We start from the raw sequence: 25,432 nt of genomic DNA, 5'->3' as shown, positions 1-25,432 counted from the left end.
AAATGTGTCTTAAAACTACTGTTTTATTCTGGATTTTCTGTCTGGATGATCTGTCCACTGATGCTGCTGCTGCTGCTAAGTCACTTCAGTCATATCTGACTCTGTGCAATCCCATAGATGGCAGCCCACCAGGCTCCCCTGTCCCTGGGGTTCTCCAGGCAAGAACACTGGAGTGGGTTGCCATTTCCTTCTCCAATGCATGAAAGTGAAAATTGAAAGTGAAGTCGCTCAGCCGTGTTCGACTCCCAGCAACCCCATGGACTGCAGCCTACCAGGCTCCTCCATCCATGGTATTTTCCAGGCAAGAGTACTGGAGTGGGTTGCCATTGCCTTCTCTGCCACTGATGCTAGTTGGATGTTAAAATTCCCTATCATCATTGTATTACTCTCAATGTCTCCCTTTATGTCTGTAAATACTTTATTTATTGAGCTTCTCCTGTATTAGATACACATATGTTAACAGCTGTTACATTCTCTTGTGTTAATGCCTTTATCATTACATAATGTCCTTCGTCTTTTATTTAGACTTTGTCTTAAAGTCTACTTTGTCTAATCTGAGTATTGCTACTCCAAATTCTTGTTTGTTTGCCTTTGCATGGACTATCTTTTTTCTATCCTTTCACTCTCAGTCTGTATGTGTGTCTTTAGCTTTACTAATTTGTGGTTACCCTGGGATTCATTTGTTGACCTGTAACTAGATCTGCTTGTTTTAAACTAATAGTGGTCTGCTTGTTTTAAATTAATAGTGATTTAATTTCAAGCACATTCTAAAAGATCTATGTTATTTCTCCCTTATTGCACGTTTTTTGTCTTTAATGTCATATTTCTTGTTTAACACTTAATTGATTGTTGTAGTTATAGTTTCTTTTAATCTTTGTACTTACTTAAATGGTTGTTGCACAGGCTTTACTATATATTTACTTTACTAATGGGTCTTTTCTTTCCTATACATTCTTCTGCTTGTAGCCTTTTCTTTTCCACTTAAGAGAAGACCCTTTACTATTTATCTTAGAGTTGTTTTAGATTTGATGAACTCCTCTAGTTTTTGCTTACCTGAAACTTCTTTGTCTTGCCTTTGATTTTGAATGATAACCTTGCTGGGTAGAGTATCTTTAATTTGTAGGTTTTTCCCTTTTAGCACTTTCAAAATATATGCCCCTCTGTCCTGCAAGGTTTCTGCAGAAAAATCAGTTGATAGCCTTAAGTGGGTCCCTTGTATATGACTCCTTGTTTTTTCTTACTGCCTTTAGAAGTCTCTGTTTACCTTTTGAATTTTAATTATGATATATTTTGGTGTGTGTCTCTAGGTTCATCTTGTTTGAGACTCTGTGCTTTCTGTAGCTGGATATCTGTTTCATTCTTCCATTTTGGGAAATTTTCAGTCATTCTTGTTGCTGTTCAGTTGCTAAGACGTCACTGACTTTCTGATCCTTGGACTGCAGCACGGCAGTCTTCACTATCCTTCAGTATCTCCCAGAGTTTTCTCTGGGAAATTCATGTCTTTGAGTCAGTGATGCTATCTAACTATCTTATCTCTGCCATCCCCTTCTCCTTTTGCCTTCAGTCTTTCCCAGCATCACAGTTTTTCCAGTGAGTCAGCTCTTTGCATCAGGTGGCCAAGGTATTGGAACTTCAGCTTCAGCATCAGTCCTTCCAATGAGTATTCAGGGTTGATTCCTTTAGGATCCACTGGTTTGATCTCCTTGTATTCCAAGGGACTCTCAAAAATCTTCTCCAGAACCACAATTCGAAACCATGAATACTTTGGCACTGACTCTTCTTTATGATCCAACTCGCACATCCATACATGACTACTGGAAAACAACTTTGAATAAATAGACCTTTGTTGGCAAGTGATGTCTCTGCTATTTAATATGTTGTCTGGGTTTGTCATAGGTTGTTTTTTTTTTCCCAAGGAGCAAACATCTTTTAACTTCACGGCTGCAGTCAGCATCCACAGCGATTTTGGAGATAATGAAAATATGGTTTCTGCTTCTACTTTTCTGCCCCTTCTTTTTGCCATGAAGTGATGGGAACAGATGCCATGATTAACTTAGTTTTTTTAACATTGAGTTTTAAGCCAGCTTTTTTACTCTCCTCTTTTACCGTCATCAAGAAGCTCCTTAGTTCTTCTTCACATTCTGTCATTAGAGTGGTATCATCTGCATTTCTGAGGTTGTTGATGATGTCTTCTGGCGGTCTTGCTTCCCACTTGTGATTCATCCCGTCTTGCATTTCAAATGATGTACTCTGCATTGAAATTAAATAAGCAAGGTGACAATATACAGCCTTCTTGTACTCCTTTCTCAACTTTGAACCAGTCACCCTTCCCTGTCCGCTTCACTTGCTTTTTAATCCACATACAGGTTTCTCAAGGAACAATTAAAGTGGTCTGGTATTCTCACTCATTAAGAATTTTCCACAGTTTGTTGTGATCCACCCAAAGACTTTAGCATACTTAATGAAGCAGAAGTAGATGATTTTCTGAAACTCTCTTGCCTTCCTATGGTCCATAAATGTTGGCAATTTGATCTCTGGTTCCTCTGCTTTTTCTAAACCCAGGTTGTACATCAGGAAGTTCTCAGTTCATGTATTGTTGAGGCCTAACTTGAAAGATTTTTGAGCATAGCCTTACTAGCATATGTGCTGCTGCTAAGTCGCTGCAGTCGTGTCCGACTCTGTGCTGTCCACCAGGCTCCTCCATCCACAGGATTGTCTAGGCAAGAATACTGGAGTGGTTGCCATTTTCTTCTCCAGCATATGTGAAATGGGTGCAATTGTACGGAAGTTTGAACATTTTTTGGCATTTCCTTTCTTTGGGATTGGAATGAAAACTGTCCTTTTTCAGGCTTGTGGCTACTGCTGAGTTTTCCAAATTTGCAGGCGTATTGAATGCAGCACTTTAACAGCATCATCTTTTAGGATTTTAAATAGCTCAGCTGGAATTCCATCACCTCCACTAGCTCTGTTTGTAGTAATGCATCCTAAGGCCTACTTGATTTCACATTCCAGGATGTCTGTCTCTAGGTGAGTGAGCATACCATCGTGGTTATCCGTGTCATTAATACTTTTTTAATAGGTCTTCTGTGTATTTTTGCCACCTTTTCTTAATCTTCCCTGGTTCTGTTTGGTCATACCGTTTTGTCTTTTATCATGCCCATCCTTGCATGAACATCCTTCATATGTCCAATTTTCTTGAAGATATGTCTAGTCTTTCCCATTCTGTTGTTTTCCTCTATTAACTTTGCTTTATTCATTTAAATAGGCCTTCTTATCTCTCCTTGCGGTTTTTTGGAATTGTGCGTTCATTTGGGTATATATCTTTCCTCTTCTCTTTTGCCTTTTGTTTCTCTTCTTTGTGCAGCTATTTGTAAAGCTGCATCAGACAGCCACTTTGACTTTTTGCATTTTTTCCTTTGGGATGGTTTTGGTCACTGCCTCCTGTACAGTATTATGAACCTCCATCCATAGTTCTTCAGGCACTCTGTCTACCAGATCTTGAATCTGTTTGTCACCCTCACTTATAGTGGGTATGATTTAGGTCATACCTGAATGGCCTAATGGTTTTCCCTGCTTTCTTCAATTTAAGCCTAAATTTTGCAGTCAGAAACTCATGATCTGAGCTATAGCAAGCTCTGTGTTTTCATATTTTTATCAAATACATTTTTCCCCTCTTTTTCTCTCCTTCTGAGACCCAATTACAAGAATGTTAGAATCATTTATATTAGACCAGAGATTCCTTAACCGGTCTTTTTCTTCCACCACAACACACAGTTTGCAGGATCTTAATTTCTCGATGAGGAATCAAACCCAGGCCCACAGTAGTGAAAGCACTGAGTTCTAACCACTAGTCTGCCAAGGTATTGCCATACTGTTCTCATTTTTAAATTTTGTTTTCTCTTTTTTCTGATTGGGTGATATTTGTTATTCTATCTTCCATATCAGTTGTGCATTCTCCTGTGCCCCCTGATCTGATGTTAATACTTTCTGGCATGTTTTTTATTTCAGTTATTTTATTCTTCACATCCAACTGGTTCTTTTTTATTGTTTTGTTCCTTGTTACTTACAACTTTAACTATGTTCATTCATTCTTTTCTCTAGTTCAGTTAGCATTCTTATTTGTTATTGTTCTTTAGTCACCAAGTCATGTCCAACTCTTTGCGACCCTATGGACTAACAGACTCTTCTGTCCATGACATTTCCCAGGCAAGAATGCTGGAGTGGGTTGGCATTTCCTTTTCCAGGGAATATTCCTGATCAAGGGATCAAACACATGTCCCCTGCATTGGCAGATGGGTTCTTTACCACTGAATGACCTGGAAAGCCCTAGCATTCTTGTGCTTTACATTTTGTGTTGGTTTCTGCCATATAAATGAGAATCAGTCACAAGTTTACATATATGTATGTGTGTATATATGCATATGTATGTATCACTTCCCTCCTGAGTCTCCCTCTTTTTCCCACATCCCACCCCTCCTCTTTGTCATCACAGAGCACCAGATTGGACTCCCTTTTTTATTAAGTAACTTCCCACTAATATTTTACACATGATAGTGTATATATGTCAGTGCTGCTTTCTGATACACATATATATGTATATGTGTATTCTGCTTTCATATATACACATGATAGTGTATATATGTCAGTGTTTCTTCTCTGCCAGGTTCATAAGTACAGTTTTGCTACATTCCATGTATATGTGTTAATATATGATTTTTTTTTTTCTCTTTCTGACTTCACTCTGTATAAGATGGTCTAGGTTCATCCACTATAACTGACTCAGACTTGTTCCTGTTTATGGCTGCATAAAATCCACTGTACTAATGTACCATAATTGCTGTATCCATTCATCTGTCACTGGACATCTAGATTGCTTCCATTTCCTAGCTATTGTAAATATTGCTGCAATAAACACTGTAATTTAGTAGTGAGATTTCTGAGTCATATGGTAGATTTATTCTTAATTTTTAAAGGAATCTCCATATTGTTTTCCATTTGGCTGTATCAGTTTCCTTTTCCACCAGCATTCCCTTGCTGCTTTTAATCATTTTTCTTTGTGTTTAATTTTTGTTAGTTTGAATAATATGTATGTTGGTGTAGTTCTTTTGGGGTTTTTCTATATGAGACACTCTAGGCTTCCTGGACTTGGGTGACTGTTTCCTTTCCCGTCACCCTAAGGAAGTTTCCAACTATAATCTCCTCAAATATTTTCTCATACCCTTTTCCTTTTCTTCTTCTGAAACCCCTGCCATTTGAATATTGGAGCATTTAATTTTGTCCCAGAGTCTTTAAGACTGTCCTCATTTCTTTTCCTTCTTTTTTCTCTATTCTTCTCTGGTTATTTCCACCATTCTACCTTCCAGCTCATTTATCCATTCTTCTGCCTCAGTTATTCTGCTGTTGGTTCCCTCCAGTGTATTTTTATTTCAGTTCTTATGTTGTTCATTGTTGACTGTCTGTTCTTTGTGCTGCTGCTGCTGCTGCTAAGTCACTTCAGTCGTGTCCGACTCTGTGTGACCCCATAGACGGAAGCCCATCAGGCTCCCCTGTCCCTGGGATTCTCCAGGCAAGAACACTGGAGTGGGTTGCCATTTCCTTCTCCAATGTGTGAAAGTGAAAAGTGAAAGTGAAGTCGCTCAGTCGTATCCGACCCTTAGCGACCCCACGGACTGCAGCCTACCAGGCTCCTCCATCCATGGGATTTTCTAGGCAAGAGTACTGGAGTGGCTTGCCATTGCCTTCTCCGGTTCTTTGTGCTAGGTCCTTGTTAAATGTTTCTTGTACATTCTCAATCTGTGCCTCCGTTCTTTATCTGTGCCCACATTTTATTTCCGAGGTCTTGTATCATCTTTAATATCATTACACTGAATTCTTTTTAGGTAGACTGCATTGACTATGCCAAAGCCTTTGACTGTGTGGATCACAATAAACTGTGGAACATTCTGAAAGAGATGGGAATCCCAGACCACCTGACCTGCCTCTTGAGAAACCTGTATGCAGGTCAGGAAGCAACAGTTAGAACCGGTCATGGAACAACAGACTGGTTCCAAATAGGAAAAGGAGTGCGTCAAGGTTGTATATTGTCACCTTGCTTATTTAACTTATATGCAGAGTACATCATGAGGAACGCTGGGCTGGAAGAAGCACAAGCTGGAATCAAGATTGCTGGGAGAAATATCAATAACCTCAGATATGCAGATGACACTACCCTTATGGCAGAAAGTGAAGAGGAACTCAAAAGCCTCTTGATGAAAGTGAAAGAGGAGAGTGAAAAGGTTGGCTTGAAGCTCAACATTCAGAAAACAAAGATCATGGCATCTGGTCCCATCACTTCATGGGAAATAGATGGAAAAACAGTGGAAACAGTGTCAGACTTTGTTTTTTTGGGCTCCAAAATCACTGCAGATGCTGATTGCAGCCATGAAATTAAAAGACGCTTGCTCCTTGGAAGGAAAGTTATGACCAACCTTGATAGTATATTAAAAAGCAGAGACATTACTTTGCCGACCAAGGTCCGTCTAGTCAAGGCAATGGTTTTTCCCGTGGTCATGTATGGATGTGAGAGTTGGACTGTGAAGAAAGCTGATCGCCGAAGAATCGATGCTTTTGAACTGTGGTGTTGGAGAAGACTCTTGAGAGTCCCTTATACTGCAAGGAGATCCAACCAGTCCATTCTAAAGGAGATCAATCCTGGATGTTCATTGGAGGGACTGATGCTAAAACTGAAACTCCAATACTTTGGCCACCTCATGAGACGAGTTGACTCACTGGAAAAGACTCTGATGCTGGGAAAGGTTGGGGGCGGGAGGAGAAGGGGACGACGGAGAATGAGATGGCTGGATGGCATCACCGACTCTGTGGACATGAGTTTGAGTGAACTCCGGGAGTTGGTGATGGACAGGGAGGCCTGGCGTGCTGTGATTCATGGGGTCGCGGAGAGTCGGACACGACTGAGCGACTGAACTGAACTGAACTGAACTGCCTATTTCATCTTCATTTGCTTCATCTGTTGAAGCCCTGGAGTTCTTTTACTAATGCTTAAAACTGATTATTTGGTATATTTTTTATCTGTGTTAAATTAGTTGTTCCATCTATGTTTTATCCTTGTTCTTTTGTTTGAAACAAATTCCTTTGTCTTCTCATTTTGTTTCACTTTCTCTATCTCTGTGAAATTAAGTGAAACATTTACCTATCCCATCTTTGAAGGTATGTCCTTTTGTAGGTCCGTGTGCAGTAGCTTTGGTGGGAGAGCTGGATTTAAGCAGAGAAGAATCTTCCTTGGCAGTCCCTTGATTGAGGCTCCACGTTCCACTACAGTGCTTGATCCCTGGTAGCGGAGCTCAGATCCCACAAACTGTGTGGCATGGGCAAAATTTAAGAAATAAAACTTTAAAAATTAAAATAAAGGGGCTTCCTTGGTGGCTCAGTGGTGAAGAGTCCACCTGCCAATGCAGTGGACATGGGTTCAATCTCTGGTCCAGGAACATCCCACATGCCACAGAGCAACTAAGACTGTGTGCCACAACTATTGAGCCTGTGCTCTAGAGCCTGGGTACTGCAATTACTGAGCCCACATGCTGCAACTACTAATAAGTCCGTTCACCCTAGAGCCTGTGCTCCAGAACAAGAGAAGCCAACCCAATGTAAAGTCCATGCGCAACTACAGAGTAGCCCCAAATCACTGTAACTGAGTATGTCAAAGAAGACCCAGCATAGCCAAAAATAAGTAAATAAATCTTTAAAACAAAAAATAAAACGTGGTCAGCACAGATTATGTCTTTCCTCAGGGCGTCCTTGTTAAGAAGTTGTGCTGGTGATACAATGGCTAGAGCCAGAGCCCTATGTGGGCTGTTTTTCTCCTGTGCACAGTGGCTATCACTACCCTGTCATCAGAAGCAGGAGCCAGGTCTGGTTCCAAGGTCCTGGAAGCAGAAGCCCTGAGTGTTGCCTCTCAGTCAGTTCTGTTCTCTCCATGTTTGTGCTCTCTCTGCTCCCAGCAATGGTGCCTTTGCCTTGGAGGAAGCAACGCTAGAACAGGAGGGTTTTTGCGGGCCAGACACACTGAGACTGTCTAGGAAGCCAGTCAGGTATACAGACAGCTCCTGATCCATCACCTCCATAAGTGCCAGCACTGACCTACCACACCTTATTGTGCATTACTGGGTCCAGATCTGCTGCATACCCTCAAGTGTGCACTCTACTTGACAGCAAACACTAAAACCAGATCAATTCCCTTCCTTTCCTACCTGACTCTGTGGATCATTTGTACAGCCTTGGTTTTGGACATCATTTTTTCTCCAGTTTGTTTTCAGTGGTAAGGGGCTCCAGATAGATGTATTTTTTATATGTTCCTGAGAGGGAGGTGAGCTCAGGGTCCTACTTCACCTGCTTTCCTCTCAGTGTGACATTTTCTGAGTGTGCAGGGATATTTAGGAATTTCTAACTAGAATGGAATGACTTTCACACTGATTGTGGGAATTATGATCATTTCTGAATGCCCATACCTTCTTTCTTTTCTCATAGGTCTTCTTTCTAAGGACCCTTTATGTGATGCTGAGGAAAAGATAGAGGCAAGACAGGATGGTAGCTGAGTGTTTGAGGGATTGTTCTCAGGTAAGAAGACAGGGCATCCTTATACAAAGTGAGCTACTACATGCACCACATGGAAACATTTCCTTCTGGTTAGACCTATGTATACAGCTTCTTTAATAAAGCCAGTCTGAGTCCCTTTTGAATTTCCTCCCCATGTGAAAGGTCTCATATTGATGAGGGATTACTCTGAATAATCTTAGTATTTCAGTAATTACCTTCTGATATTGTGTCATGATTGCTGCTGCGTGTGTTTTATTTTGACTGTTCTGACATGGTACAAAATGAGGGTATATATTTCTTAGTGACCTTATTTATTAGCATGCCCAAGGATGTGTAATTTGTTTAGGATTGTGTTACTGGTTCCATATCAATCACGAGTGGGTGTAGCTAGAAAGGAGAGCTAAGACCATTGTGTCCTGGGAGAGATGATAAGAGACCTTGAGGCTCTCTGTTGATATTGGGGCTCCCTTCCTCATTCTCCACTGTACATTGTTGGAGATCTTACTTTACTGAAACTACTATGTTTGCAATGGTTTAGGACTCAGTGACCTTCGCTGATGTGGCTGTGTACTTCACCCAGGAAGAGTGGACTTTACTGAACCCCTTTCAGAGAAAGCTATATAGAAATGTGATGTTGGAAAACTACAAGAACCTGACCACAGCAGGTAAGGCTGCCATCATTCCAGTACATTCTCAGGGAACGGACAAATATGTGCTGTATCTTCTATGTTCCAAGATGGATGATGCCAATCTGAACACAATGGAAACTAGTAGACACTCGTATCTAAGGCATGAGTTTTACTCCAGTATACTTTCTGTAACAATGTGCTTTTGAGAACTAAAGCATTATCATGACTCTTGTTTGAAATGTGCATTCTCAAGGGTTCACCTTTGGCATAGTGAATGAAACTTTGAAATTTGGGCCCAGTTATCTGTGTTTTAACAGGCAGGGGGCATGAGTCTTGAAACCAACATTTGGCAAGCACTAGTTTAGCAGCTTCTCCATGAGACCAAACATCTCTTTTACATTTACTTCATTTCCCATTTAACAACATTCTCAGTGCTTTGTAAATGTTCACATAGGTCTGAATATGTTTTTCACTGGCCACAGATACAATCTCTTTGACACACAGAGAGAGGAGCTATTTGCCTTTTTATCTCTTTAAAAATTATTGCCACATTCATTCTAATGACTTGATATAGGACCTGATTCATGGGAAGGTTTGTCATGTTTGGCAGGGACTTTTTCATTAATATATCTTTCCTCATGAACAGGATATCAGGCATTCAAACCCACTTTAATCTCTTGGTTGGAACAAGACGTATTAAAAACTGTGGAGAAAGGAATCCTCCAAGGTGAGCAATTATAAAGAACTCCCCATGTCCATTCAATTTTAGTGTGTTTTGAATTTATAGGAAAAAAGCTTACTGAAATGGGCTTTCTCTCAGAAGGCTGAGGACATTGGTTTCTAATGTTCTGTGATTTCTTGAACTTCTCATACATACATACATTTAATCAGACTTTCCTGTGATCTCACACAATAGCCTTTTCTTTCTGTATTTTTTTTTTTTGGAGGGGTCGGAGGGGCTGTATATAGGCTCTTTGTTGCTGCGTGCAGGCTTTCTCTAGTTGCAACAATCAGGGATTACTCTACTTTTGGTGCACAGGCTTCTCATTGGGTAGTTTCTCTTGTTGCAGAGAATGAGCTCTAGGGCCTCCAGACTCACTAGTTGTGTCACTTGGGCTCTACAGTGCAGGCTCAGTTGTAGCACACAGCCTTGGCTCTTCTACAGCACATGCCGCATTAGTTTCAGGACAAGAGATCTCACGTGTGTCCCCTGCATTGGTAGGCAGATTCTTAATCACTGGACCACCAGTAAAGTCCCTTAGTTTTATCATGTTGATGTATATTCTTTGTCCAGAACTTTCCCTAATAATATTATTTTTTCTTCCATTTAATTCTCCATAGACTTGGTTAGTACATACATATATATTCTTGCTTAATTTTTGTCATAGTCAAATTCCTCATGTCCTTGCCTTTTTAAAAGATATGTTAAATTGGAAACTTTTATAGATGAGCCTTATTGTTTTTAACCCCTTTAACATCCACTTCTTTTTGCAAAGTCTTAAATTTGTTATTCTCTTACTTTAGAATGGGAAATGCAATTTATATCCAATGACTTGGGAATTCAGAAGGATATTTTTCCGGAAAAAACATCAAATAGGGTACAAATGGTAAGATCAGTAAGTTTCATTCATAAAAAATACTTATTTTCCTTTTAGTTACTTAGGATTTCCATACAGCATGAACATTAGTGATAGATATTTGAGTGGCATTCACCTCAGATAGCAGTGTCTATCAACAAATTCTGATTATGATCAATTTGGGAATATCCTAACCCAAGGTTCAAAATAGTTCCTTCCCACAAGGAATCATTCCCATGTATATAATTAGACAATGAACTTTAAGAATAATTCAATGAAATTGTAGTGAACAGTTTTACAATTACAGTATATGGCACCTGATTGCGTCAAAAAGATTTCATCATTTAACTTTAAAGAAATCAACAGGGCAGGAAGTGTATGAATGTAACAAAGATGGTAAAAATCATCTTCTCTGTAGTGATGTTTCTGTTTTGAGATGGGTAGGATCAGTTAATGAATCTGAGAGATCTTTGAATCATCATCCATCCATTTCTCCACAGACACAAAGCCACAATGGACAGGAACTGTATGACTGTGAGCACAGCTGGAAAGACTTCAGTGACAGTGACTACTCGTACCTTAGTATACACAGGAGAACTGAAAATGGAGGCAATTCTTATGAATATAATCATTATGGGAAAAGCTTCCTTACTCTGCACAACAAATCCTTTACTGGAGAAAAATGTTCCATGTTTAATCAGTGTGGAAAAGCCATCAGGCTGAGTCCAGATACTGTGTACTGGCAATCTAGCATACAAGAGAAAGCCTTAGAACACAGAGATTGTGGGCGATCCTTTGCTAATGGGTCTTTTCTTCAGGCACAAGTGAGAGCTCAGAAGAAAAAAAGACACGACAATTGGAATGAATGTGGAAGAGCTTCCATTCAGTCAACAAGCTTCCACGCACATGTACCAACTCACACAGCTAACAAACATTACATATATGAGGATTCTGGAAAAGTCTCCGATGCAACCCTAAGCCTTAGACGACATATAAAAACACACACTGGAAAGAAGCCTTTTCAGTGTGACACATGTGGGAAAGCCTTTGGATCATCTTCATACCTACGCATTCACATACGAATTCACACTGGAATAAAACCCTACAAATGTAAGAGATGTGGGAAAGCATTTGTATCCTCCTCATACCTTCAAGTTCACAGTCGAATTCACACTGGAATAAAACCCTACAAATGTAAGGAATGTGGGAAAGACTTCTCTCAATCCTCAAACCTCACTGGACTTATGAAAACTCACACTAGAGACCAGCCCTGTAAGTGTAAGGTATGTGGGAAAGACTTCCATCGACCCTCGGACCTCACTGGACATACGAAAACTCACACTGGAGAGCAGCTGTATAAATGTAGGGAATGTGGGAAAGCCTTTGGGTCATCCTCACACCTTCATGTTCACAGTCAAATTCACACTGGAATAAAACTATACAAATGTCAACAATGTGGGAAAACCTTCACTGGTTCCTCTCGCCTTATTGAACACATGAACACTCACACTGGAGAGAAGCCTTTTAAGTGTGACACATGTGGGAAAACCTTCACTCAATCCTCATGCCTTACTAAACATATGAAAATACACACTGGAGAAAAGCCTCTTAGGTGTGACATATGTGGGACAACTTTTACTCAAACCTCATACCTTACTCAGCATATGAGAACACACACTGGAGAGAAGCCTTTTAAGTGTGACAAATGTGGGAAGGCCTTTGCTGCTTACTCATATCTTAGTAACCATTTCAGAACTCACACTGGAGAGAAGCCTTTTAAGTGTGACACATGTGGGAAAACCTTCGTTCAATCCTCAGGCCTTTCTCAACATAAGAAAACTCACACTGGAGAAAAGCCGTTTAAATGTGACACATGTGGGAAAACCTTCAGTCAATCCTCATACCTTTCTCGGCATATGAGAATACACACTGGAGAGAAGCCTTATAAGTGTGACACTTGTGGGAAAGGCTTTGGGTTTTCTTCTATTCTTCGTAGACATTTACAATCTCATACTGGAGAGAAGACTGCTAAATGTGAAAAATGTGGGAAAACCTTCACTCGAGCCTCAGGCCTTACTCAACATATGACAACACACACTGGAGAGAAGCCTTATAAGTGTGACAAATGTGGGAAGGCCTTTGCTGACTCCTCATGTCTTACTAAACACTTTAGAACTCACACTGGAGAGAAGCCTTTTAAGTGTGACAAGTGTGGGAAGGCCTTTGCTGTTTCCTCTTGTCTTACTAAACATTTTAGAACTCACACTGGAGAGAAGCCTTTTGAGTGCAACATATGTGGGAAAACATTTACCACTCCTTTGTCTGTTACCATGCACAAGCGAAGGCACACTGGAGAGAAACCATATTCTTGTAAGGAACATGGGTAAACCTTTTTATATTCCTCAATACTTACTTCCTATGTACAATGACATTGGGAGAGAAGCCATTGGAACATGATATGTGGGAAAGCCCTTCTGATTACTCCTGTCTCCTGTCTTAACATTTTGTTTTTAATATTTGGCTGCACTGTGCAGCATATGAAACCTTAGTTCTCTGACTGGAGATTTAACACGTGCCCCTTGTATTGGAAGGTAGAGCCTTAACCACTGGAGAACCAAGGAGGTCCCCTACTAAACATTTTCAAAATCAACACAGGAGAGAATCCTTTTGAGGGTAATAAACATGGGAAAGGATTGATTCACCAATTCTTCACCCTTTACCATTCACTAGTGTATTCACAGTGGAGAAACACCATAAACTTCAGGAATATGGGGATCAGTTTTATCATTTGTATCTCAGTAGTAATGGAAAAAGTAAGGAGACTAGTTAAGGATTTCCTTCTGCCTGAATCTATCATGTCTTGTCTCTAGAGCAAAGCCTAGAGTTCTTGATCATAAAACACACACACAGTTCAACCCATGGTGACTCCTGCACACCAGGTTCCTGCAGTGGCATGAAAGACAAGGTGATGCCTTTGCACCAGCCAGGTAGATTGGAGCCCAGATATCTACAAGGGGAGTTCCAGGAGCTACTAGGCTCCCCTGAGCTGGGAATACAGAGCACTGTCTTGTTGGGGCTTCTTCCTTGAAATACTTCTTGCAGGCTGATGTGTGTCAAGACTCACCTTTCTTTTTGTCAACATAATACTATACGTATAAAACTCTGAAGATGCCACCAGAAAATCAGAGCTAATCAGTTAATTTAGCAAAATTGGAATAAATAATGTGTGGAAATCCCTTGCATTCTTGTACACTAACATTGAAAAATAAGAGATACTAAGGAAACAATTCCATCACCATCGCAACACAAAGAATAAAATACCAAGGAATAAATCTACCTAAGCAGACAAAAGATCTCTGTACAGAAAATTATACTGATGAAAGAAATCAAAGGTAACAGAAACAGTTGGAGACATGTATTATGTTGTTATTAGAAGAATCCATATTCTGAAAATGACTGTACTATCCAGTGATATCTACAGATTCAGTGTAATACTGATGACATTTTTCACAGAACTAGAAAAAAAATTATTTTTAATTTGTCTGGAAACACAAAAGACCCCAAATAGCCAAAGCAGTCTTGAGAAAGAGTGGAGGTGGAGCAATCAACCTTCATGACTTCAGACTATACTACAAAGCTACAATCATTAAGACAGTATGGTCCTGGCACAGAAACATAGACTAGTGGTAAAAGATATAAAGCCCAGAGGTAAACCCACACACCTGTGGGCACCTTTTCTTGGACAAAGGCGGCAAGAATATACAATGGAGAAAAGATAGCCTCTTTTAAAAGTGGTACTGGAAAAACTGGACAGCCTCATGTAAAAGAATGAAATTAGAACACTTCCTAACACCATACACACACAAAATTTTTAATGGATTAAAGACCTAAATGTAAGGCCAGAATCTATAATATTCTTAGAGGAAAATATAGACAGAACACTCTTTGACATAAATGACAGCATTCTCTCTTTGACCCACCTCCTAGTGTAATAGAAATAAAAACAAAATAAACAAGTGGGACCTAATTAAATGTTTTAGCACATGAAAGGAAGCTATAAACAAAACGAAAAGACAACCTTCAGAAGGGGAGTGAAACAACTGAAAAAAGGATTAATCTACAGAATATATAAGCAGCTTAGGCAGATCAGATACCAGAGAAACAAACAACCCAGTCAAAAAAAATCAGAAGACCTACACAGACATTCTGTAAAGACATAGAGGTGACCCCCAAACACATGAAAAGATGCTCCACATCACTGATTATGAGTGAAATACAAATGAAATCTACAATGAGGTATCATCTCACATTGGTCAGAATGCCCGTCATCAAAAGATCTAAAAACAGTAAATGCTGGAGAAGGTGTGGAGAAAAGGAAACCTTCTTATATTATTGGTGGGAATGTAAGTTGATACATTCACTATGAAGAACAGTATGGCGATTTCTTTAAAAACTAGGACTAAAACTAACATGACTCAGCATCCCACTGCTGAGCATGTACTATGAGAAAACCATAATTAAAAATGACACATGTACCCCAGTGTTCATTGCAGCACAGTTTGCAGTGAATAGGACAAGGAAGCAAGCTTTATGTTCATTGACGGATGAATGGATAAAGTTGTGGTACATATATACAACTGAATATTAATCACCAATACAAGCAACATTCTTGAGTCAGTTCTGGTGAGTTGGATGAACCTAGAGCCTGTTACACAGAGTGAAGTAAGTCAAAAAGAGAAAAACAAAGATTGCATATTAATACATATGTATGTGGTTTAGTTGTCAAGTCATGTCTGACTCCTGTGAACCCATGGACTGTCACCTGCCCAGCTCTCTGTCCATAGGATTTTCCAGGCAGGAATACTGGAATGGGTTGCCATTTCCTTCTCCAAAAACATACGTATGGAACCTAAAAAATTATATTTATGAACCTATTTGCAGGGAAGCCATAGAAATGCAGACCTGGAGAACAGACTTTTGGACCTAGGCTGAAAGGGAGGAGGTGGGGCAAATTAAGAGAGCGGTATTTAAATCCGCTTGTAACACGGGAGACCTGGGTTTGATCCCTGAGTTGGGAAAATCCCCTGGTGAAGGGAACAACTACCCACTCCAATATCCTTGCCCAGAGAATTCCAGGGACAGAAGAGCCTGGTGGGCCATAGTCCATGGGGTCCCAAAGAGTTGGACACAACTGAGCAACTTGGAAAATCTCTTGGACACTACTGAGCAACTCACTCACTGACATATATACACTACCCTGTGTACAATAGACAGCTAATGGGAAGTTGCTGTACAACACAAGGAGCTCAGCCTGGTTCTGAGGGGTAGGATTGTGTGCTTGGAGGGTCAAGAAGGAGGGTACATAGGTATTCTTATGGCTGATTCATGTTGTATGGCAGAAACCGACACAACATTGTAAAGCAATTACTCTCCAATTTAAAAACCATTTTTTAAATAAAGTTCACCTTTTCCCACCAGCACTTACTGTCAGTGATGTCTGTCCACTACTGTCCTTGCATGACCCACTGCATTTGACCCACCCTCTGGTACCTGCCTATGAACAGGGAATTCCTGTTTTTGTATGACTGAGGCATCTGTACTTGTGAGACTACTGACTTCCCCCAGCAGGCTGCCTACAGAAGTGACCTTGCATGTGGGTATTTTAAAATACTGTTTTGTGTGACTTCCCTGGTGGTCCAGTGGTTAAGAATCCACCTTGCAATGCAGGAGATTCAGGAGACACAGATCCATTCTCTGGGTGGGAAACAAGCATCTCACAGGCAGTGAGGCAACTAAGCTATTGCACCCCAACCGGAGAAAAACCCCTTACAACCTTGAAGTCCCAGTGCATCACACACAAAAAATAATGTTTTGTGTGAGATGTTTTGTTCAGTGTATTAAGTCTTTGAAATAACCAGCTAACCAGTTTCTTTATATTCTCTATTTTCATACTCTACATTTCTCCATTTACAATCTGACTTCAGTTCAGTTCAGTCACTCAGTCGTGTCCGACTCTCCGCAACCCCATGAATCACAGCACGCCAGGCCTCCCTGTCCATCACCAACTCCCGGAGTTCACCCAAACTCATGTCCACAGAGTCGGTGATGCCATCCAGCCATCTCATTCTCAGTCGTCCCCTTCTCCTCCCGCCCCCAACCTTTCCCAGCATGAGTCTTTTCCAGTGAGTCAACTCGTCGCATGAGGTGGCCAAAGTATTGCAGTTTCAGCTTTAGCATCAGTCCTTCCAATGAACACCCAGGATTGATCTCCTTTAGAATGGACTGGTTGGATCTCCTTGCAGTACAAGGGATTCTCAAGAGTCTTCTCCAACACCACAGTTCAAAAGCATCAATTCTTCGGCGATATCAGCCTTCTTCACAGTCCAACTCTGTTTTTTAAAAAAATAACATTTTCTAACAATCTGAGTTTTGGTTTACTAATTCATTTAAAATACCATTTTAGATAAACAGCTGAAGGTCAGTTTTCATTCCAATCCCAAAGAAAGGCAGTGCCAAAGAATGCTCAAACTACCGCACAATTGCACTCATCTCACACGCTAAGTAAAGTAATGCTCAAAATTCTTCAAACCAGGCTTTGGCAATACGTGAACCGTGAACTTCCAGATGTTCAAGCTGGTTTTAGAAAAGGCAGAGGAACCAGAGATCAAGTTGCCAACATCCGCTGGATCATGGAAAAAGCAAGAGAGTTCCAGAAGAATATTTTTCTGCTTTATTTATTATTATATGCCAAAGCCTTTGACTGTGTGGATCACAATAAACTGGAAAATTCTGAAAGAGATGGGAACACCAAACCACTTGACCTGCCTCTTGAGAAACCTATATGCAGGTCAGGAAGAAATGGTTAGAACTGGACATGGAACAACAGACTGGTTCCAAATAGGAAAAGGAGTATGTCAAAGTTGTATATTGTCACCCTGCTTATTTAACATATGCAGAGTACATCATGAGAAATGCTGGGCTGGAAGAAGCACAAGCTGGAATCAAGATTGCTGGGAGAAATATCAATAACCTCAGATAGGCAGATGACACCACCCTTATGGCAGAAAGTGAAGAGGAACTCAAAAGCCTCTTGATGAAAGTGAAAGAGGAGAGAGAAAAAGTTGGCTTGAAGCTCAACATTCAGAAAACAAAGATCATGGCATCTGGTCCCATCACTTCATGGCAAATAGATGGGGAAACAGTGTCAGACTTTATTTGGGGGGGGGGGCTCCAAAATCACTGCAGATGGTGATTGCAGCCATGAAATTAAAAGATGCTTACTCCTTGGAAGGAAAGTTATGACCAACCTAGACAGCAAGATCCCCTGGAGAAGGAAACAGCAACCCACTCCAGTACTCTTGCCTAGAAAATTCCATGGATGGAGGAGCCTGGTGGGCTACAGTCCATGGTGTTGCAAAGAGTCGGACAAGACTGAGCAACTTCACTTCAGACAGCATATTAAAAAGCAGAGACATTACTTTGCCAACCAAGGTCCATCTAGTCAAGGTTTTTCCAGTGGTCATGTATGGTGTGAGAGTTGGACTGTGAAGAAAGCTGATCACCAAAGAATTGATGCTTTTGAACTGTGGTGTTGGAGAAGACTCTTGAGAGTCCCTTGGACTGCAAGGAGATCCAACCAGTCCATCCTAAAGGAGATCAGTCCTGGGTATTCATTGGAAGGACTGACGCTGAAGCTGAAACTCCAATACTTTGGCCACCTCATGCAAAGAGTTGACTCATTGGAAAAGACCCTGATGCTGAGAGGGATTGGGGGCAGGAGGAGAAGGGGACGACAGAGGATGAGATGGCTGGATGGCATCACCGACTGGATGGACATCACTTTGGGTAAACTCCTGGAGTTGGTGATGGACAGGGAGGCGTGCTGTGATTCATGGGACACGACTGAACAACTGAACTGAACTGAACTGAAACCTCTAGCACTTTAGGGTCCTCTGCACAGATATTTTATACAACTGAGTCTCTAAGAGAGGCACTGCCAATCAAGGTGGTTTTAAAACTTTTTTCCCTAGATGTGTTATTTCTGGAGGATCCATTAAATACTAGTTATTAATTCCCTACTCACAATTTTCTACTACTGTAAGATGTACATCATGTAAAATTTACTGTGTTAACCATTGTTAAGTATGCATTCAGTTCAGTTCAGTCGCTCAGTCGTGTCCAACTCTCCGCGACCCCATGAATCACAGCACGCCAGGCCTCCCTGTCCATCACCAACTCCCGGAGTACACTCAAACTCATGTCCACAGAGTCGGTGATGCCATCCAGCCATCTCATTCTCCGTCGTCCCCTTCTCCTCCCGCCCCCAACCTTTCCCAGCATCAGAGTCTTTTCCAGTGAGTCAACTCGTCGCATGAGGTGGCCAAAGTATTACAGTTTCAGCTTTAGCATCAATCCCTCCAATGAACATCCAGGATTGATCTCCTTTAGAATGGACTGGTTGGATCTCCTTGCAGTATAAGGGACTCTCAAGAGTCTTCTCCAACACCACAGTTCAAAAGCATCGATTCTTCGGCGATCAGCTTTCTTCACAGTCCAACTCTCACATCCATACATGACCACAGGAAAAACCATTGCGTTGACTAGATTGACCTTGGTTGGCAAAGTAATGTCTCTGCTTTTTAATATACTATCAAGGTTGGTCATAACTTTCCTTCCAAGGAGCAAGCGTCTTTTAATTTCATGGCTGCAATCACCATCTGCAGTGATTTTGGAGCCCAAGAAAATAAAGTCTGACACTGTTTCCACTGTTTTTCCATCTATTTCCCATGAAGTGATGGGACCAGATGCCATGATCTTTGTTTTCTGAATGTTGAGCTTCAAGCCAACCTTTTCACTCTCCTCTTTCACTTTCATCAAGAGGCTTTTGAGCTCCTCTTCACTTTCTGCCATAAAGGTAGTGTCATCTGCATATCTGAGGTTATTGATATTTCTCCCGGCAATCTTGATTCCAGCTTGTGCTTCTTCCAGCCATTGTTGGGTAGGTGTGGCTGCTATGAGGCTAGTGGAATGTTAGCTCCCCAACTAGAGATTAAACCTGGGCCCTGGGAATGAAAACACAGAGTCCTTACCACTGGACTACCAGGGAATTCCCAAGTATATTCTTATTGTTGTGCAACCATTGCCACCATCCATCTCGAAGTGTTTTTCATCACCCCAAATTGCTACTTGGTACTTATTAAATAATAACTTGTTGTTGTCCCTTACTCTGTTTCTGGTAACCACCGTTGTACTTTCTATCTCGGTCTTTATGAAATAAATTCCTCTAGTTAAGTTATGGAGTTGGAACTATATATTAGACTTGGCCCTTTTGAACACCATGATTTGGAAATGCACAGGGGTGGTATTCATAGGGACTTGGGTAAAAGTACAAATTGGAGTTTTGACCTATGGAAACTCCTTCAGTTGGATATAAAGCCACCAGGGAAGCTCTCTATAGCACTAGAGCATTTTAAATTTATGTTACTGTTTTCTGTGTTTGCCTCTACATGGATGTTTATTACATGCCACAGGGGACTGTATTACATCAAGCAACGTAAGAGTTAGTGATTTTGCAATATTTAGGTATCCTTTGGAGAAGGCAGTGGCACCCCACTCCAGGACTCTTGCCTGGAAAATCCCATGGACAGAGGAGCCTGGTGGGCTGCAGTCCATGGGGTAACTAAGAGTTGGACACGACTGAGCGACTTCCCTCTCACTTTTCACTTTCATGCACTGGAGAAAGAAATGGCAACCCACTCCAGTGTTCTTACCTGGAGAATCCCAGGGATGGGGGAGCCTGGTGGGGTGCCATCTATGGGGTCGCACAGAGTTGGACACAACTGAAGCGACTTAGCAGCAACAGCAGCAGGTATCCTTTAATAATCATGAGAAGATAACCAATGGGAATTTGCTCTATGTCTCAGGAAATTCAAACAGGGTCTCTATATCAACCTAGAGGGGTGGGATGAGGGAGATGGGAGAGAGGTTCAAAAGGGAAGGGATATGGCTGATTCATGTTGAGGTTTGACAGAAAACAAAAATTCTGTAAAGCAATTATCCTTCGATAGAAAAATTTAAAAAAAAAATACTCGTGAGAAGAAATGCAGTATTTGTTAGTCACAAGTCACTGGGTTCCTCTGTGCAAGGTTCTATGCCATTGGTAATCAAAAGATACAGAAAATACCCATGATGTGCAGAAACTCTCAAAAGGAGATCCTAATGAGACAATAGACTTTAAAGCATTTCTACATACAGGATTAATTGGGTAAAACATTCCAGTCCTTCAAAATAGGAAAGGTTAGATGTGTCTCCACTTAATATTTCTATAAGCCATATAAAGGAATGTTTGACAGAAATAAAAGAGACAGTACATTGTTCCATAGGGGGACTTAATCATCTTTCTCCCCATAATGTTTCTCCAAGCAATAGGGGATAATCAGGACATTCGTGACAGTAAGTAAGGGTTTAATACATGTGTACTGAATACTGTCTCTAGTAACTTAGAAAGTGCTTGTCTGGGGATGGAGGTGAGGGGAATGGACTGGAACAGGCAGTTGGTTTCGGGGGAAGATTATGTTCTGTATTTTTTTGTAGCTGGTGTTTACTCAAGTATGTGCAGTTTTCAAAACTCATTGCCTGAATTCTTAAATGAGCATTTCATTGTACATGAAATAAATCTCAACAACAAAAAGTAAACATCCTATGCAGTCAGCAGGAAAATAAACAGATGTCTGACCTTGTTCTGTACAAGGTTTCCCAGTTTGAGGAATGTGGTATTAAACAGAATCTCTACTAGGAAATAGATAGCTGTTTGTGTGTGTCTGTGTGTGACTTCACAGTTAACAAAGGACACACGAAGTCTTTCCAAAAGAATGCAGATCCTAATGCGAGACTCACAGACTTGATGTATATGGTTTCAGGCTTTATACTTCTCATCTGTGGTGTTATCATGATGGTGGGTTTTGTTCACACATAAGAACTATGGAACTTTCCACCTTTGTCATTCTAATACCTTTGGAGATGACCACTTTAGACTGCTCTTTGGTTTTTTATTTTGTTGAAGACTGAATTCCCAGTGGTGGTTCTCTGAGAAGACACACATCTATAGAGACCCATACAATACACAGATTTTGGAGAAAGTCTGACTTGCTACTTCCCATCTACAAAGGTGAGTGGTGAGAGAGCAGACCTATTTCAATTGAATGGTCTCAACCAAAACATTCTTGAAGTTGCCCAGTAGTTAAAATTTATTCAAAGGGTTTTGGGTGGAGGTGAGGGGTCATAACATTGTTTTTCTAATATTTTTTGGTAAAAAGGTATAATATTTATTTTCCTTTTCTGCCATTATTTGCCCCAGAGTACTTTGCCATTGTGCGTGTGTCTCTTTTTTCCTTGCCTGCTTCACTTTTCCCATAACACTTTTGAAATCATTAGTTTATTATCTACCTCCTATATTCCTAACAGATTTGCTTTTAACTTTTTATTGAAATAAACTACTACATACAGAAAGTACACGAGTGTTTACCTCCATACATTTTCACTGTGGAACAGCCTCATGTGACCAGCACACAGACCAAAACAAAGAATGTTACTACCACCCCCATTGTCCCCTACTGTACCCTTCCACACACTCACCTCCCAGAGTTAGAACTTTCCTGACATCTAATAGGACAGAATGAATTTTATGTCTTTGGTATTTGACATTGATGGAAAGTTACAGTGCCACTTTTTTTATTTAAATAACTTCTAATTTTTGAAACAGTTCAGATTTGCCCAAGAAAATAAAAATACAGAAAGTTCCAGTGTACACCACACCAAGTTTTTTCTGTGGGCACAAGGGAACTTTCTAGGGTAATGTTCTAAAACTAGATTGTATTAAAGGTTTCATGATATATAAATGATCCTTCAATAAACCTGTTAAATATATTTTTAAAAAATTTTCTGGACTATCTCCAGGTGAATTGAAAAGTATTACCTTTGTATTCAGCATGCCTTATTACAGAGCAATATTATTATGGCTATTACTGTGTATTGCAAATAGATAGAGGGGAAATGGAAACAGCGACAAACTTTATTTTGTTGGGCTCCAAAATCACTGCAAAGGATCACTGCATCCATGAAATTAAAATGCTTGCTCCTTGGTAGAAAAGCTATGACAAACCTAGACAGCATATTAAAAAGCAGAGACATCACTTTGCTGACCAAGGTCTGTCTAGTCAAAGCTGTGGTTTTTCTAGTAGTCGTGTGGATGTGAGTTGGACCATAAAGAAGGCTGAGCCCCAAAGAATTGATGCTTTTGAACTGTGGTGCTGGAGAAGACTCTTGAGAGTCCCTTGGACAGCAAGACCAAACCAGTCAATCCTAAAGGAAATCAACCTTGAATATTCATTGGAAGGACTGATGATGATGCTCCAATACTTTGACAATCTGATGAGAAGAGATGACTCTAGAAGACACACTGATGCTGGGAAGAGGAGAAGGGAGCAACAGGATGAGATGGTTGGATAGCATCATAACTCAATAAACATGAGTTTAAGCAAACTCTGGAAGATAGTGAAGGACAGGGAAGACTGGTGTGCTGCAGTCCATGGGATCACAAATAATTGGACATGATAAGCAACTGAAAAACAACACATAAAAAAATAAGAACAGTCTTGATGTGTGTAGCTAATTATCAGTATTGTGTGATTTTCATTCCTATTCTTTTACAGAAAAAACAAATTAAGGAGACAAATATCAACATTTGAGAGGATAATTGTGGGGAAACTATGCCACATTTGATGTAAGTGCTTCAGATCTAATGTTGGAAATCACTGGAATGGCTCTAAGAAAGCTGGTTCAGGATAGAAATGTGTGATCTGTAAATAGGAAAGAAAAGAAGGAATTACTGATGAGGGTGTTGAGGAGAAACTGATACAACAACAAATAAATGTCAGGGGCTTTGAGAACAGAAGAAATGAAGCACGTCTTTTAGGGTCAAAAAAGGATGAAGATATTTAACTTCACAGTGTGTCTTTGAGCCTCGTGATGTCCGTTTAGTTCTGAGGCCAGTGACCCAACACAGACAAGGAGCACCTTGGCTGAGGGACCTTCCCAGAGCCCCCTTCACATCCCTGTTCCTCAAGCTGTAGATGAAGGGATTCAGCATAGGGGTGACCACAGTGTACATCACAAAAGCAATAGAGCTTCTCTGGGAAGAATGGGTCATATCAGAACTGAAATAAACCCCAAGGCTTGTCCCATAGTACAAGGAGACCACAGAGAGATGAGACCCACAGGCGGAAAAAGCTTTATGTTTTCCTGCTGCAAAGGACATTCTCATTAAAGAAGAGACGATTTAGGATTCCAGTGAGGGGAAACACACCCAGCAGGGCAGTGACCACATACAAGCAGATGTTATTGATGAAGGTGTTAGAGCAAGCCACCTTGATAATCTGAGCCAGTTCACAGAAGAAATGTGGAATTTCATTGCCAGTACAGAAGGTCACCTCAACAGAATATGAATCAGAGCAACCAGAAAATGATGAACCAACACATCAGAAGAACCAGGAGGCAACAGACACATGGGTTCATGATGACCATCTAGTGCAGGGGTTGGCAGATGGCCACACACCAACCATAGGCCATTCCAGTCAGAAGACCATCCATTCCTGCAAAAATCATTTTAAAAAATAAACCTGAGTGAAACATCCTGTGTAGATGTCTTTGTTCTGTGACTGAATGTTCACAAGCATCTTGGGGACAGTGTTGGAGACATAGCATATGTCAACAAAGGACTGGTGGGAGAGGAAGAAGTACATGAGGGTGTGGAGGTGGGAGTCAGAGCTGATGGCCAGGATGATGAGCAGGTTCCCAAACACAGTGACCAGGTACATGGATGGTAACACTCCAAAGAGGAGGGGCTGGAGTTTAGGATCACCTGAGAGGTCCAGGAGGAGAAACTGATTCTCCCATATGGTTTCCTGCTCCCACGTAGCTGTGTGTCTGCTGGGGAATGAGACAAATGGAAGTTTCACCTAATAGCCAAGTGGCAACTCAGCTAGTTATCAGTTATGATTCCACCTTCTGGTTGATATCCTTTACCCTCTATTAATCCTTCTTGTGATAGTGATTCACTCAGTCAAATGGTAGACATTTTGCATTTAAAATGTTTTTTCAGCTAAAATATTTAGCTGAAAAAATTTTTATCTCCTATCACAAGTTCTAATTCTTTTGTTGTTGTTTTTATTAAAGTATAGTTAATTTATGTTAATATCTGCTATGTGGCAAAGTGAATAAGTGAATTATACATATATATATTCTTTTTCATATTCCTTTCCATTGTGATTTAAGTGATTTATCTCAGGATATTAATTTTAGTTCCCTGTGCTGTACAGCAGGAACTTGTTTAGTCACTGGTTCTAATTCTATATGAAGCTATGAACATAAACTGATTTTTATAATATGACAGTTGCAAAATGTTTAAAGACATTTAATATTGCTAAATGATAATCTTCTTACATCTCTATAGCTCTTTCATTCAAATAGTTTAATAATAGTTTTTAAGACATGGTATCCCAACTCAGACAAAATTAATTCTATGCCTTGATCCTCCCTGTTATTGTGACAGTTAATGCTTAAAATTTTAAAATTTTC

The 25,432-nt window shown here is 40.5% G+C and overlaps 1 protein-coding gene and 1 pseudogene across 3 annotated transcripts in view; one reads left to right on the top strand and one right to left on the bottom strand.

Moving 5' to 3' along the window:
• The window catches only part of LOC129559288 (uncharacterized), a 37,017-nt gene extending 20,663 nt beyond the window's left edge, over window positions 1–16,354 (top strand). Inside the window, exons 2-6 of one of the 2 annotated variants that reach the window (XM_055430893.2) lie at window positions 8,524–8,613; window positions 9,131–9,257; window positions 9,868–9,948; window positions 10,746–10,828; window positions 11,299–16,347. In XM_055430893.2, the coding sequence (XP_055286868.2) occupies window positions 8,581–8,613; window positions 9,131–9,257; window positions 9,868–9,948; window positions 10,746–10,828; window positions 11,299–13,185 (2,211 nt within the window). In that variant the 5' untranslated portion in view covers window positions 8,524–8,580 and the 3' untranslated portion in view covers window positions 13,186–16,347. Of the gene's footprint in view, window positions 1–8,523; window positions 8,614–9,130; window positions 9,258–9,867; window positions 9,949–10,745; window positions 10,829–11,298 lie in introns of both variants that reach the window. The other variant, XM_055430891.2, reaches the window with a different exon arrangement.
• A 721-nt stretch (window positions 16,355–17,075) lies between these two features.
• LOC129558841 (olfactory receptor 7D4-like) lies at window positions 17,076–24,763 on the bottom strand (annotated as a pseudogene). The gene is made up of 2 exons (XR_016038098.1): window positions 20,569–24,763; window positions 17,076–17,187 (listed from the first exon to the last, which is right to left on the bottom strand). The product of XR_016038098.1 is annotated as an olfactory receptor 7D4-like (transcript).
• Between the last annotated feature and the right edge of the window lie 669 nt (window positions 24,764–25,432).

The sequence above is a fragment of the Moschus berezovskii genome, chromosome 8 (assembly GCF_049115385.1).
Source record: "Moschus berezovskii isolate FMDL1 chromosome 8, NW_MosBer_1.0, whole genome shotgun sequence".
NCBI lineage: Eukaryota > Metazoa > Chordata > Mammalia > Artiodactyla > Moschidae > Moschus > Moschus berezovskii.
Note: the sequence above shows the minus strand (reverse complement) of the source record. Positions and strands in the feature narration are given on the sequence as shown.